Below are 13,258 nucleotides of genomic sequence, written 5' to 3'. Positions count from 1 at the left end.
AAAGCTACAAACAAAACCAAAAAAAAAAAATGATTACAGCAAAAAGTACAAAACAATTTAGAATTACTTGAAAATGTACAATATTTTCTAGAAACGTTTTGCTTCTGTTTCTTTTTGGATCCACTTGATGGCACAACAAAAGTTTCACGGGTCGTAGCTTAAAAATTATTGGGAATGGGCTGTTCCATTTCCTTCTCTCGATAAACCCCCTCCTAAGATGTGGTCCGCAACGGATCGGTTTGTTATGAGCTCCGATGCGGATGTTCCAAACTCTAGAAATCACAGAGTATATCGTAGTTGTCGACCTGACGCAGCGGCTCTTTGTCGTCGATGACTTCAGTCAGGTAGGCACGGATAGGCAGCGGAAGCTTGAGCTTTTCCAGTTGTGAGGAACTGCGGACTCGCCGCATAATCACGGCCCGACAACGGTCCTGCAGATTGACAAACTCACGCCGAGCACTCTTCAGAGTCATCTCCGTTTTGGCGGCTGTTGAGCAGACGATGGGATAGAGGGGCTCCTCAATCTTATCCAATCCCCTGAAGGCCACGCCCAGACACTTTCCATCCTTATAGTAAGTCAGCGTGCCCTCAATACCATCGAAAAGCACGCCAATCTGTGTGGAATGATTTTCGCGGAAGCGTTTCGTGTACAGCAGGGCCACGCCGTTGTGCCAGAGCACGCCCTTGTGGGAGAGTCCCCATCCGTGCTCGTTCTCGCCCAGCATATTGCGGAAGGCGTTGGCATGTAGCCGAGCCGACCGCGTTCCAATTCCAAACATGATCGAGGTGCCGAAGACCCGCTGCGAGACATGCAGCTCCCAGTAGTAGCGTCCGTTGTTCAGGGGACGCTTGCCCTGGACTCCGGCAGTGCCCTTGCTCCAGTTGGGATGAAAGTGAACGGTGCGAAAGTTGGGGCCGCTCAGCACCACCTCGTTGGAGCGATTGCGATTGCTCCAGGTCCAATTGTCTTTGGTGCCGTGTGCCAGCGGACAGCCGCGCGAGGGCGATGCCGACGTCGGTGCCTTGGACACCTTGGCATCCTGTGATGTGGGGCCGACTCCACGGCGAGCACTGTGACGGCGTCGTCGAGGTGTCATCACCGCAGCCAAGTGTGCCGGATCCGGCTGCTGTTCAATCTCCAAGTCTGACATTGTTGTGGGTACTTCAATTTGGTTTGAAATGACAATAGGATTTTCTATGGACACTTGAAAATTTCCGAGTGCTCTCAAAGGCCCACTGAGATGGGCGGGGGTAGAGTGGCTCTCACTTTTGCCCGAGATCTGCTGGAGAGTGCTACAAGTGAGTAGTTACCAGGTTAACTGGCTCCTCGACCTGCACGGACTCGTCGTGTTCCTCCTGCTCTTCCTCCTCCTCCACCTCCACCTCCTCCTCGTCGGCGTAGGTGCTGCAGGTGCTTAGCGACCCGTAGCCACTGCTCAGAGAGCTGCAGCTGGGACTGCCGGACAGCAGTGGTCGATAGCTCCTCAGATGTGGCTGGCGCTGGCCCAGACTCCGCTTCAGCTCGCGCTTGATGCGACGCAGCTGCTTGTAGTCCTGGTCGCCACCGATGCGGGACGAGTGCCGCTGCTGTTGGAGCTGCAGCTCCTGCAGGTGGAAGTGATGACGGCAGTAGCCCTGCGGGCTGTGGGCACAGAAGCGACAGGCTTCCGAGTTGACGCCGGCTCCGAGGGGAAGGATGGGCTCGAGTATGCGGCGCTTCTGGCTGCGCTTCGTCTGCTCCAGCTGCTGCTGCTCCAGATGCTGTTGGGCTTTACGATCGCCGACCGTTTCGGCCACCTCCTGCAAGAGGCGTACGTTGCGGGGGAAGCATCGGTCGTGGATGTGCAGCACCAGGCGTTGGCAGTAGAGGCAGAGCGATTGGAACAGCAACAACAGCACGATAATCATATAGGGGTTGTGTGGTTGGGTGTTGGGGTTGGTGGGGTTGTTCCTGCTGTCCGTTTTTTTTCTGGGGTTGCTGCCGCTGCTTCCACTGGGTTCCACTCACTTGTGTTGTAAGTGGGTCTGCCTTTTGTTTCGGGGCGTCCGGCTGCCACTGCCACTGGCACTAGCACTGGCACCTTCCTCTTTTTTGGGGTTTCTCAGAGTTCTTGCAAAGCTTGCAATGGATTACATTTTTCCGCTACTTCTTCTCCAGTTTTTCCACTTGGGTATACATTTTTCAGTCCCACTCCTGCGACTGAGCACGTCTTATCTGCTGACGTATGTATTCGAACTCCCACCGACGACTGATGTGTGCCGTTCACTTTTCCAATTCGAAGCCAGAACCCACAAAAGCCTACCCCTATTTTCGTACGTCCACAGCTGGAAGGAAACTCTTCCAACCACCAATTGGAATATATGTGTCTGCATATCATTATCATATGGTATCGTATGCCACCCCTCTGACGCTTCCCAACCCTCCACCCCCATCCAACCCCACTCAACCCACGGCTACCCAAGCCCCCGCGTTTCGGCTCTCTGCCAGAGGCATGCGCACAAGTGCCTTGCTTCTGAAAAGGGCAAGTGATGAGATTGCTCTGATTGCTCTCCGCTCCCTGGACTCGTAGTTTTTTACAGGGAAAATCATTTCCACCAAAAAATTGAGACTCTCTGAACCCTTGTTTTTTAAAAGAAGATCTGCACCACCGTGATAAACAACAAAAGACTTGATTTCAAACTGGAAATTGCAGAGGCGCACATATCTGGATCTCCATGGAGATTCTTTGACTAATTGAAGATGCCAAAAAAAAAATAAATTTCTTATATAATAAGTAAAGAAGCTTGCGGTATGATTTCGGCTTCAGCAATAAGTGTTCGGGTTCATCATTAGCGTCTTGACTATGAAAAAGAAAATATTTTCTTTTAAAGCATTACTCAAACAAAACAAACTTGAACCAACAATTGTACCTACAATTTTTTTGGCTCAAAAAACCTATTTCTGCTTCAAAACTTGCCACATCCGGTTTTAAAGGGGTGCGAACACAAAATTTATATGGAAAATGCTGGCCATGGATTATATAACTGATGGGCCAAACACCCCAAAGATGTTCAATGTTATTCAAATCTTTTTTGTTTGCTGGTTCTTATTAAGGGAATTCTCGCCATTAAATGAGGATTTGCGGATTTAAAATATTCATCATCAATTAACTATGAATTCCCAATGAGGAATGATGTTGCTTAGAAATACGATAGTAGGTCAGATTATGCCTTCTCGAATGGATATGAAAATAAGCAGAAATTCCTTCTTCTATAATTTTCACACTACTGTGTACCCACGGTAAATCCACCGTGATAGGGTAAACGTATACCCCAAGATTCGTACTTCTACAGTTTGTACATCGTATTTATAAATTTTCTTTATTTTACCATTTTTTGTTTGTTTCATAAACATAAACGATTGGCGAAAAATAGCAGTTTTGTATAGCATAAATGTATGTAAAGGCGGAGGTCGGATGTCGTGTCTACCATTCGATATGTTCTCATTGTCCCCATATGGTCAGGCGCATTCTTTCGCATTTCATCAAAATGGAACTTGCAGCAGATTCCCTCTACGTGGAGGTGCGGATATGTAGGTAATGGTTTTGGACATACGACCGAGGCTAGTTTATTTATTTGTTTGATTTACTTAACTTACACGTAACTAAGAAGCAGTTTACATTTGTTTAGAACATTAAATGGCAGATACAAAAATGGCATTTGGTCCAGGTCCGTTTTAGCACTAAGACGGGGGGCCTGGCGCTTCGATTTGGTTAGTTTAAGGAATTGGTAGCAGTGTTGGTTCGTCTGACAGTGTGTCTCCTGTGTTCTGTGTGTGTGTGTGTGGTGTGGTGTGTACACTGTTCGTTGGTATATTTAGGGGCTTTAACATTAGATTAAACTTATGCTGTGCTTGTGTCTGTGTGGAGGCTAGTGGGGCAGGGCCCCGAGACGGCCTACGACGAGTTCTTCATGCAGACTTGACACCTAGAGACGCGGGACAGCAGGTTGCCAGACTTGATCGTCTGCTGCTGGGGCTTCTCGAACTGGTCGTTGGACTCCAGAGTGACCATCCAGAAGCTGGTCATTGTCTCGTAGAAGTGGCAGGTGCCCTTGGCACCGTTGCACTCAATGAACGGTGTTGCACGGAAGTCCTCCAAGCAGGAGCCAGGCGATTGCAGCGCCTGTCCACCGCCTCCATTGCCCACGGCAGTGTGCTGTGGGGAAAATTCAATCAATCTTGCGATTCCGCTTCTAAACCGACTGAATACTCACCATGAGGAAACTGTAGCCAATCCAGAGACCCTCCCAACCTGAGGGGCATTCGGGTATTTCTAGGGACTGGCTGTGCATCGCGATGACATTGGCAGGCGCCTCGCAGACCACACAGCGAGAGATGTACTTGCTAATCTCGTAGTTCTCTACGGGCATCATGGGAATGGGTGCCGATGTCGACAGCCAGAAGGTCTTGTCGTTGCGCGACGCGTAGTTGCAGATGTTGTTCTGTCCGCAAGACAGCACCGGCAGAGTGGAGAAGCGCTGCACACAGGAGCCCGGCGAGCCGAGATCTTGATTGTGGGCGTAGTCATTGCCGTCCACGTACAGCAGAGAGTAGCCGGTCCAGAGCTGCGAGTGTCCGGCAGCGCATTGCGGCACCTGATCGTTCTGACTGTGGCGTGTCACAAGGATGCCGGTGAGGTAGTCCTGGGCGCCACTGCAGGCCAGGCCAGCGTCACCCTTCAGACCCATGGCACCGACGGCACCCTCGCGTCCTACCAGACCCTGCTCTCCGCGGTCGCCCTTGGGTCCGGGACGTCCGATGGCTCCGCTTGGGCCGATCAGACCACGTTCACCCTTCTCTCCGCGTTGTCCTTGGATTCCGGTCAGGCCACGGGCACCGGGCTGGCCGGCGTCGCCCTTTTGACCCTCACGACCAGGTTTGCCAGGCTCGCCCTTAGGTCCGGGTGGCGGAATCATGCCGGGTTCGCCCTTCTGTCCTTGCTGACCTGGACTGCCGTCACGGCCATCGCGTCCCTTGGGTCCTGTGAAGCCCTTGTCACCTGGAGATCCCTGCGGTCCCTCTGGTCCGTCGAGTCCGGGGTAGCCAGTGTCGCCCTTGGCACCAGCCAATCCAGCCAGACCGGGCAGGCCGGCGTGTCCTTGGTCACCCTTATCACCCTTCTGTCCTTCGAAGCCAGCCAATCCACGGTCTCCCTTTGGTCCGGGATAGCCTTGGTCGCCCTTAAGACCTGGAGCGCCACTCAATCCATCGTGTCCGGGCTGACCAGGTGTACCGGCCAGACCGCGTTCTCCCTTGTCACCAGCAGGACCAATGGGTCCGGGCAGACCAACTAAGCCGGGGGTACCGGCCAGGCCAGGCAAACCGCGCTCGCCCTTGATGCCAGGTGCACCAGGAAGTCCTGCATCAAAATATGACGGGTTAGTTCTGATAAGAGTCGAGCCTATGCTCGGGAGAACTCACCTTCACGTCCGTACTTTCCGGCGCGTCCAGGCAGACCCTTCTCTCCCTTGACAACCGGTCCGGGGTAGCCAGGCTCACCAATAGGACCCGTATCTCCCTTGAGTCCTGGGGCACCGTTCAGTCCATTCAAGCCACGGGGACCCTCCAGGCCTTGGTCTCCCTTCAAGCCTGGATATCCAGCCAGGCCCTGCTCTCCTCTCTCTCCCTGATCTCCCTTTTCGCCAGTCAGGCCGCGATCTCCCACAGAGCCCTTCTCACCACGGAGCATATCGACATTGACGATAGCGGGCAGACCAGGCTGGCCACGGGGTCCTCTCTCGCCCTTGATTCCAGGATTTCCAATGTAGCCCTGAGGACCAACGGGTCCAGTGTCACCCTTGATGCCGGGCAGACCGTTGAGACCAGCCTGTCCCTTGTATCCCTGTGCGCCGGGATAGCCGACGGGTCCAGGAGCACCCTGCAGACCGGGCTGACCATCAAGTCCGGGTTCGCCGGGAATGCCAGGTAGGCCGACGGATCCCTTTTCGCCATTCCTTCCAGGTAAGCCAGGCAGTCCGAGGTCACCCTTTTCTCCATTCACTCCAGGAATGCCGTCCGCGCCACTACGCCCAGTGTCACCCTTTTCTCCTTGTGGACCGGGGCGTCCGTATACAGCCATACCGGGCAATCCCTTTTCGCCGGGCTGTCCGGGCTCTCCGGACATTCCAGGGTCACCACGCAGTCCAGAAAGACCGGGCTCACCCTTCTGACCCTTCTCAGAAGCATCTCCAGGCAGACCCTGAGGACCGTCATAACCGGGCAGACCTTGGTTACCCTTTTCACCGTTCAAGCCGTCCAATCCTCTCTGTCCCGGGGCACCGAGAAGTCCGGGCTCACCCTTAACACCCAGCAGGCCAGGTGGTCCTGGCGGTCCTCGTCCACCTATCGGTCCGTCATTTCCAGTCAAGCCACGAGCTCCCTTATCTCCCTTCATGCCTGCAAAATAATCAAACGGCAATCGTGGTTGCTGAATGAGGAAATAATTGTTTGGTTCGGAAATGCTTACCAGAGATTCCGGGAATTCCAGCTGGTCCTCGCTTGCCGGGAGAGCCGGCGATTCCGTTGAAGCCCTTGGGTCCATCGTTGCCAGGAGCTCCGCGGTCGCCCTTGTTGCCGGGCATACCAACCAAACCTGGATTACCGGGCTCACCCTTGGATCCATCGCGGCCTTGCACTCCATCAATACCGGGAATACCAGGGGGTCCGGGCTGGCCAATTGGACCCAATGGGCCAAGGTCTCCCTTCTCGCCAACGCTGCCAACACGACCGGGAATACCGGGAACTCCAGCATCTCCCTTATCGCCAGGATAGCCAGCGTTTCCTTCTTGACCGGGCAGACCCTGGGGTCCGGCTAGGCCACGCGTTCCTTTCAGACCTTGCAAGCCGTCGCGACCCTGTGGGCCGGGGGGTCCAGGCATTGGGATTCCTTCTTCTCCCTTTTGACCTCGATCTCCGTTGCGTCCAGGCAGGCCGCGGGTTCCGTCTTTTCCTGGATTGCCGGCAGCACCGATGGGTCCCATGTTACCCTTATCACCACGGGGTCCAGTCAAGCCACGGGGGCCAACGGGACCAACTGGGCCCTGAGGACCGGTCGAACCCTTCTCGCCACGGTATCCGATCTCTCCCTTTTGTCCGATTGGTCCATCGACTCCGGGCATTCCAGTGCCACCGCGATCTCCCTTGTTTCCCTTGGCAGGGATCTTCAGCTCGCTGGCCTCGCATGTGCCTGGTTCTCCCTTTGGTCCGACGTATCCAGATGTACCCTTGTCACCCTTGAGACCGTCCATGCCTCGTCTGCCTGACTCTCCCTTAATGCTGAGACCAGGCGCACCGTCGAATCCATCACGGCCAGGTTCGCCAGGGCTACCGTCTGTGCCAGCTTGTCCGGTGAAGCCTTTGTCTCCCTTGAAGCCCATTTCTCCCTTGACTCCAGGCAGACCAGGAAGTCCACTTTCTCCGCGATCACCCTTTACTCCTGCAGCTCCGGGAAGGCCGGGCAGTCCCTTTTCTCCCTTTTCGGGCGCTATCAGACTATAGTTGATAGTTGCCGGCTTGCCAGGAGATCCAGTCGCACCAGGGGCACCAGTCAAACCATCTTCTCCCTTGTCGCCAGGAGGTCCCGTTTGTCCGTTGATTCCATCGTGGCCACGTTCGCCTTGGTGGCCAGGCTCTCCGGGTGGTCCTCGAACGCCGGGATTGCCGGGTATGCCGTCCAGACCTCGTGTACCCTTGTCTCCCTTCAGACCGGGTGGGCAGGAGGAGCACTTTCCACCGATGTCACCCTTGATGCCCATGTCTCCCTTAGCGCCAGGAGTACCAGGACGGCCAGCGTCACCCTTTTGTCCGGGAGCACCAGCGCCGCCGGGCGTGCCAGGTCTGCCCAATTTGGAGTCGCCAGGAACACCAGAATTTCCCTTGAAGCCTCGTTCGCCTTTACCGCCCTTCTGGCCGGGATAGCTGATGGGTCGGGCAGAGAATTTGAGAGGTAAGTCCATGACTTAGTCCTATGGTCAGCGAGGTCAAAGACTTACCCAGGATTTCCATCGTCTCCTTTTAGTCCTTGAATGCCATAGCCAGGGGTGCCAGCATCGCCCTTTAGTCCTTCGGGACCTGGAGGACCGGTGTGGCCGATGGGTCCGACTGGTCCTTGCGGTCCGATGCGTCCTCCAATACCCTTCTCACCCTTTTGTCCCGGAGGTCCTTCGCCACCCGGACGCCCAGGCATGCCGCTGCCTCCCTTCTGACCGACGTATCCTTGGGGTCCTGGTTGTCCATCTGCGCCGTTCAAGCCCTGGGGACCGGGTGCGCCAGTGTAACCGCGTGGTCCTTTTAGTCCTGGAGCACCTGGCTGTCCGCGACCGCCACCCGGGGGTCCTGGAGGACCGAGCAAACCCCGCTGACCAGATTGACCAGCACGACCTGGCTCTCCCTTCTGACCGAAGCTGCCGGGCAAGCCATTAAGGCCAGTCTCTCCACGATCTCCTTTTTGTCCCGAAGGTCCTGGTGGTCCAAAGTTTCCTTGACGACCCTAAAATAGAGCAGGATTAGCAAAACCCTTTAAATTTTTTGTTTTTTCACTTACTCTATCGCCAGAGCCGCCGGGCAAACCCTTCTCACCCTTCTGTCCATCCTGTCCAGGCTCACCGCCGGGACCAAGCTCACCTTTCTCGCCGAAGGGACCAACCTCTCCCTTCTGTCCGGGGTCACCACGTGGGCCAGACACTCGTTCACTGCCTGTGACGGGAGTGGGAACGGCTGGATCACCCTTCTCGCCCTTCTCTCCCTGCTTTCCTGGCATCAGAGGTCCAAAGCAAGAGTCACCCTTCTCGCCCTTAATACCTCGATCTCCGCGCAGACCCTTGGATCCATACGGTCCGGTATCACCACGTTCGCCTTTGTCACCTGGATTTCCTTGGGGTCCTGCGTACCCGGAACGTCCTGTGAAGCCGGGCTCACCTTTCTCACCCTTGGCGTAGTTTCCGTTCTCCTTTGCGGGTTCACCTTTCTCACCCTTGCCACCCGGACCGCCCGGGAAGCCGCGTGGTCCTGCCATGCCTGAGAGACCCTGCAAGCCGGGCAAACCATCAGATCCATCACAGCCATCCTTGCCGTTGGTGCCGGGTAAGCCGGGGTTGCCAGACGATCCCTGAACACCTGCCACGCCTGGCAGACCGGGAATGCCCTGTGATCCACGCTCGCCCTTGTCGCCGCGCAGTCCATATGGTCCGGGGTCGCCCTTCTGACCCTTGTCGCCCAGTGGACCGTCTTGGCCCGCGAAGCCCGAGACACCCTTGGGTCCGGTGGGTCCCAATGGACCTGGCAGACCGCGGTTGCCCTTCTCGGCAATACACTTGGGCACGCAGCCCGCATATCCTGCTGTACAGTTCTTGGGTGGCTGTCCGCCGCGCTGAATGGAAGCCGAGTCTACAATGTCATAGCTATCATCAATGGGATATGAGTCCCGGGGGTCTTCTCTGCTTTGGTGTCTGACTGAGTCCTGAATCGAACCAGAGGTGCCAGCGGTCTTCCAGAATTGCTGCAAAAATACGAATAATCTATATTGATCCCGATGAACTGTCAATGGTCAAGGGTCTCTTACAGCGTTTGCACCAACCAACGCTCCAGCGATGACAGCGGCGTACAGCAGCCTGCAAGATATTAAATATTTTGAACACATACATATATGGATACATATCTATAGATCTTTTAAAACAAATTTGTTCAACACCTGCAAGAGGAGTCAACCCGATTGCAGGACTGCTAGGTTGCGTATGCAAGTGTTCTATGCCCTATGCTTTGCTTCAAATTCGAAATTGAGAGTGCAAGAGAGCTGCATGGAGTGCACCGAGAGCAACCCGTATGTATGTGCCATAGGGCTTATCAATCGCGTAGCTATGGGTGTAACTGTGAGCGTATGGTTTCTCTTTTTAGCCTTTCAAGTGTGTGTGTGTGTCAAACGTAAGAGAGTCGGCTCATTAAAGAGAGAGGCCAATTTTTTAAGAGAGCAACGAAATCTGATCATACTTATGTACTCATCAGAAATAAAACTTAGAAAAAATTGAAGTCAGATTTAATTGCCGTTTTCCAGTAGAACTTTTGTCATGTATTTTTTCGAGAACAATTAAATGAAGAAGTAAATGAAAATTTTTTTTCAGTTTTATTTTTGTAATATAAACTTTTAATAAATGCAACCCGAACAGGATTTCAGCCTCTTTCACTTTTATTTTAGATTAGTCTTGGAAATTTTGTATATTGTAATCGATTTTTTTGAATATTCATAGTTTTCAAAATACTAATTTTGACTTACCGCTTCCAGAAGGGCAACATCATGCCCTATGCACTTAAAACTGCACAATTATTTTCTCTGTCCCTGTCGAGTTGTAAATGTGTTGCCGTCGTTGGGCCTGAAAGATGAGCCAGAAAATTGGGTCATTTATATTTCGTGCACATGCCAAAAGATGATTTCCAAATTGTTTTAAATTTTATATTTAGTTTATAATTGTGTCCAATATAATTTTGGAAATTTGTAGTATTCCTAGTACAAAATTATTCGAGCGCGTATATTTAATTGTAATTTTTAGAATGGCTTTCGTTGGGGAACTTCAAGTTTCACTGTCGCCCAGGCGCACTTTACAGTTTGAGAAGCACTGTGGCGTTGAACAAGTTTCTTTCGGATATCTTTTCTCTGAAGAAAATGTTTTTTTGTTTGTTTGTATTTAATATATTTCGAGCTGCTATGGCAGTTGGAATCACGATATTGCTCCTTTATTCGTATTGTCTTGTTTTTGATTTTTCTTTTGTCAAACTTCCTTACAGAAAACCGATCTAACTGTGGGGATTGACGGGAGCGTACTAAACCGAGCGCCGAGCCGCGCACACCACACACAAGAGCAAAGGCGCACAGGCAACTGGCTCCCAGGCCAGAGCGCTGCCCACCCAGTCTACTACTTACTCGAGAAGACGGAACACGACTAATTATAGTATAAGTTTAAGCGATCCCAAAAGCAAACGGCAATGCCACGATTGTCTGCCCGAAGCAGTCGCTGGAGCCCGAGCTCCAACCCGAATGCGCTTCGGTTTTGCGACCAGAAATAGCTCACGTACACTGTCCGTGTCGTCTGTGTGATCAGAGCATTTCTTTGCGGGTGTGTGTGTGGGAGTGTGTCTGGGAGGGGATGGAAGGCGGAGTACATATGGAACGGATGGGATGACGACTATGTAGCAACACTAATCCCAACAGCTAACATAGTCGCTTTGGAATGAATGAAACTTGGCGATAATATACTCCCCTTTTCCTCTGTTCCCTCTTCGTTGCTGTTGTTGGGGCATATGGCGATATGCGACTTAAGTTGCTCAATAAAGCCGATTCTTCTGCTTCGCCCATACACGTTTTTTCCTTAGAAGCACCTTCTACATTCTGCTCCAGCTTGGGCTTTAGCATTAACTGATAGCCCACACACCCCAAGATCGGGCTGATGATTTTGTCTATTCCTAGTTTTCGAGCACAGCTATGTTTTGGATTTCAAAATCCAATGTTGGCGATTGAAAAAATTGTAGTTTCAAGTATACAATATCTGTGCGAATATTGTGACTATGTTCCTGCAAATAATGTGCTACAATTATGCATGTAGGAGGTAAATAATCTGTATAACACTCCTTTCAACGTAGCAATAGAAATTCTTCATCCGTTGGCTCCATCTGAGGCTCTTCTGCTTACATACGAGGGAGTCAAATCATATAAAATATTTAACAATCTCCATAAATAATGTGGCAAAGGTGCCGTAGCAGAGCGATTAATTATAAGGTCAATATATCAATTTCAAAATAGTTTAAATATGAAAAACAAAAAAAATATCACACGGATTGTATAAAATTATTGAAAAATTGGTTGAAAATTATAACTCACTTCCATTGAATTGGTTGAACTTGAAATAGGTAACGATTATGAAAGTTAAAACAAAATATATTCATTGATATTCTTGAACTTTTAGTCTCCGAAGCCAAGAGATAATGACTTGATGGACCAATCGCTCCTCTATAAATTTGCGCGGAATACATATATTCTCAATAGCTTGATTTGACTGTCAAGAAAGATGTTCCACATTGTTTATATAGCCTCAAATTTGATAAACAGATCAGCCGATCTGCAAACAGAACTGAATGCAACAAATTTTCCATAAACTCTTGGTACGGATGTCTCCTAGACACGTTAAATATCCTCAGAGATCGGCATATACTGACCAGGCACCGAGCTTCAGTTGCAGTACTAAAGTTCTGAATCCCCCCATCAAGAACATCCTTGCATTTCTCAGTCAAAGAGCGAAAACCAATACTTGAATCTTAATCTAGTGCAACATTCCAGGAATGATTCGCATTTGGTCAACCAATTAATATTTCAGACTGAAAACTCTTCGAATGATTGCAGAGACTGCCAAGGCTGAAGCATTTTCATTTGATAATCTCTTAGAAACCTCCTAGCCGGAGATCTATTGAGGCCAATGGGTCATATCCGACTTCCGTATACCCTAATACACGAGAGCTCTTGCCCAACCAAAGTCTGGCTTGATTAGCAGCAGCGTATCAAAAGACGTTTCAAAATGCTGTGACCCCAAAACCCAAAAACTACTTTGGAATTTCCAAATATTCTATTTTCGTAAAGCTACTAAATCTGCGTATAAATGAATTTGAGAGCCGGTCACAGAGCTGGAGCCCCAGCCCCGGGCACAACTCGGATTCGGACTCGAAGTCGTGTTGAGATTTTTCTAACAGAACAGGAAATACGCAGCCATATCCGTCTTATCAGCTGCCCATACCCATACCCCAGGCAGTTGTACATACTAAATGAAAAAGCCTTAACCTAATCACGAGAGGCGACAAGCAAACAGCAACGAAATGGAACCAAATGGGAAATGGAAATAGATTTTAGTAATACGAAATCTGGATGGACTGACTACGACTGTGAGTAAAAAGCAGCTCGAAACTGTTCGGGGGCTGGCTCATTTCCTCATTTCAAGGCGGCAAAGTGCTAAATCCACATCCACCCGGGCCTGGCCTGGCCCTGGCCCGTGACTGCGGCTGCGGCAGCGACAACGACCAGAGAGTGTTCTGCCAGCCATCCAACCGTCCATCCATTCATCTATCCATCCCCCAATACCAATGCAACAGCCACTTTGCACCAGTGTGTGTGGTGCGAGAGCCGAGCGCCAAACGAACAGCAGCCGACGACCATCCGATCATCGGAAGCGAGTGGGGCCGCGA

The 13,258-nt window shown here is 51.4% G+C and overlaps 3 protein-coding genes across 3 annotated transcripts; all 3 read right to left on the bottom strand.

Moving 5' to 3' along the window:
• Window positions 1-101: 101 nt before the first annotated feature.
• Window positions 102-1,230, bottom strand: LOC117900838 (SPRY domain-containing SOCS box protein 3). Its single transcript, XM_034811350.1, has one exon. The coding sequence runs from the start codon at window positions 1,149-1,151 to the stop codon at window positions 273-275; it is 879 nt and encodes a 292-aa protein (XP_034667241.1). The 5' UTR covers window positions 1,152-1,230; the 3' UTR covers window positions 102-272.
• A 2-nt stretch (window positions 1,231-1,232) lies between these two features.
• LOC117900839 lies at window positions 1,233-2,265 on the bottom strand. Its single transcript, XM_034811351.1, has one exon. It carries the CDS (start codon window positions 1,906-1,908, stop codon window positions 1,294-1,296), a length of 615 nt encoding a protein of 204 aa, XP_034667242.1. The 5' UTR covers window positions 1,909-2,265; the 3' UTR covers window positions 1,233-1,293.
• A 1,311-nt stretch (window positions 2,266-3,576) lies between these two features.
• LOC117899977 (collagen alpha-1(IV) chain) lies at window positions 3,577-10,936 on the bottom strand. Its single transcript, XM_034810137.1, has 9 exons — window positions 10,815-10,936; window positions 10,308-10,404; window positions 9,600-9,648; window positions 8,583-9,536; window positions 8,032-8,528; window positions 6,507-7,957; window positions 5,462-6,436; window positions 4,255-5,399; window positions 3,577-4,196 (listed from the first exon to the last, which is right to left on the bottom strand). The coding sequence occupies exons 2-9, from the start codon at window positions 10,328-10,330 to the stop codon at window positions 3,936-3,938; spliced, it is 5,355 nt and encodes a 1,784-aa protein (XP_034666028.1). The 5' UTR covers window positions 10,331-10,404; window positions 10,815-10,936; the 3' UTR covers window positions 3,577-3,935.
• Window positions 10,937-13,258: the final 2,322 nt, after the last annotated feature.

The sequence above is a fragment of the Drosophila subobscura genome, chromosome U (genome assembly GCF_008121235.1).
Source record: "Drosophila subobscura isolate 14011-0131.10 chromosome U, UCBerk_Dsub_1.0, whole genome shotgun sequence".
Taxonomy (NCBI): Eukaryota; Metazoa; Arthropoda; class Insecta; order Diptera; family Drosophilidae; genus Drosophila; species Drosophila subobscura.
Note: the sequence above shows the minus strand (reverse complement) of the source record. Positions and strands in the feature narration are given on the sequence as shown.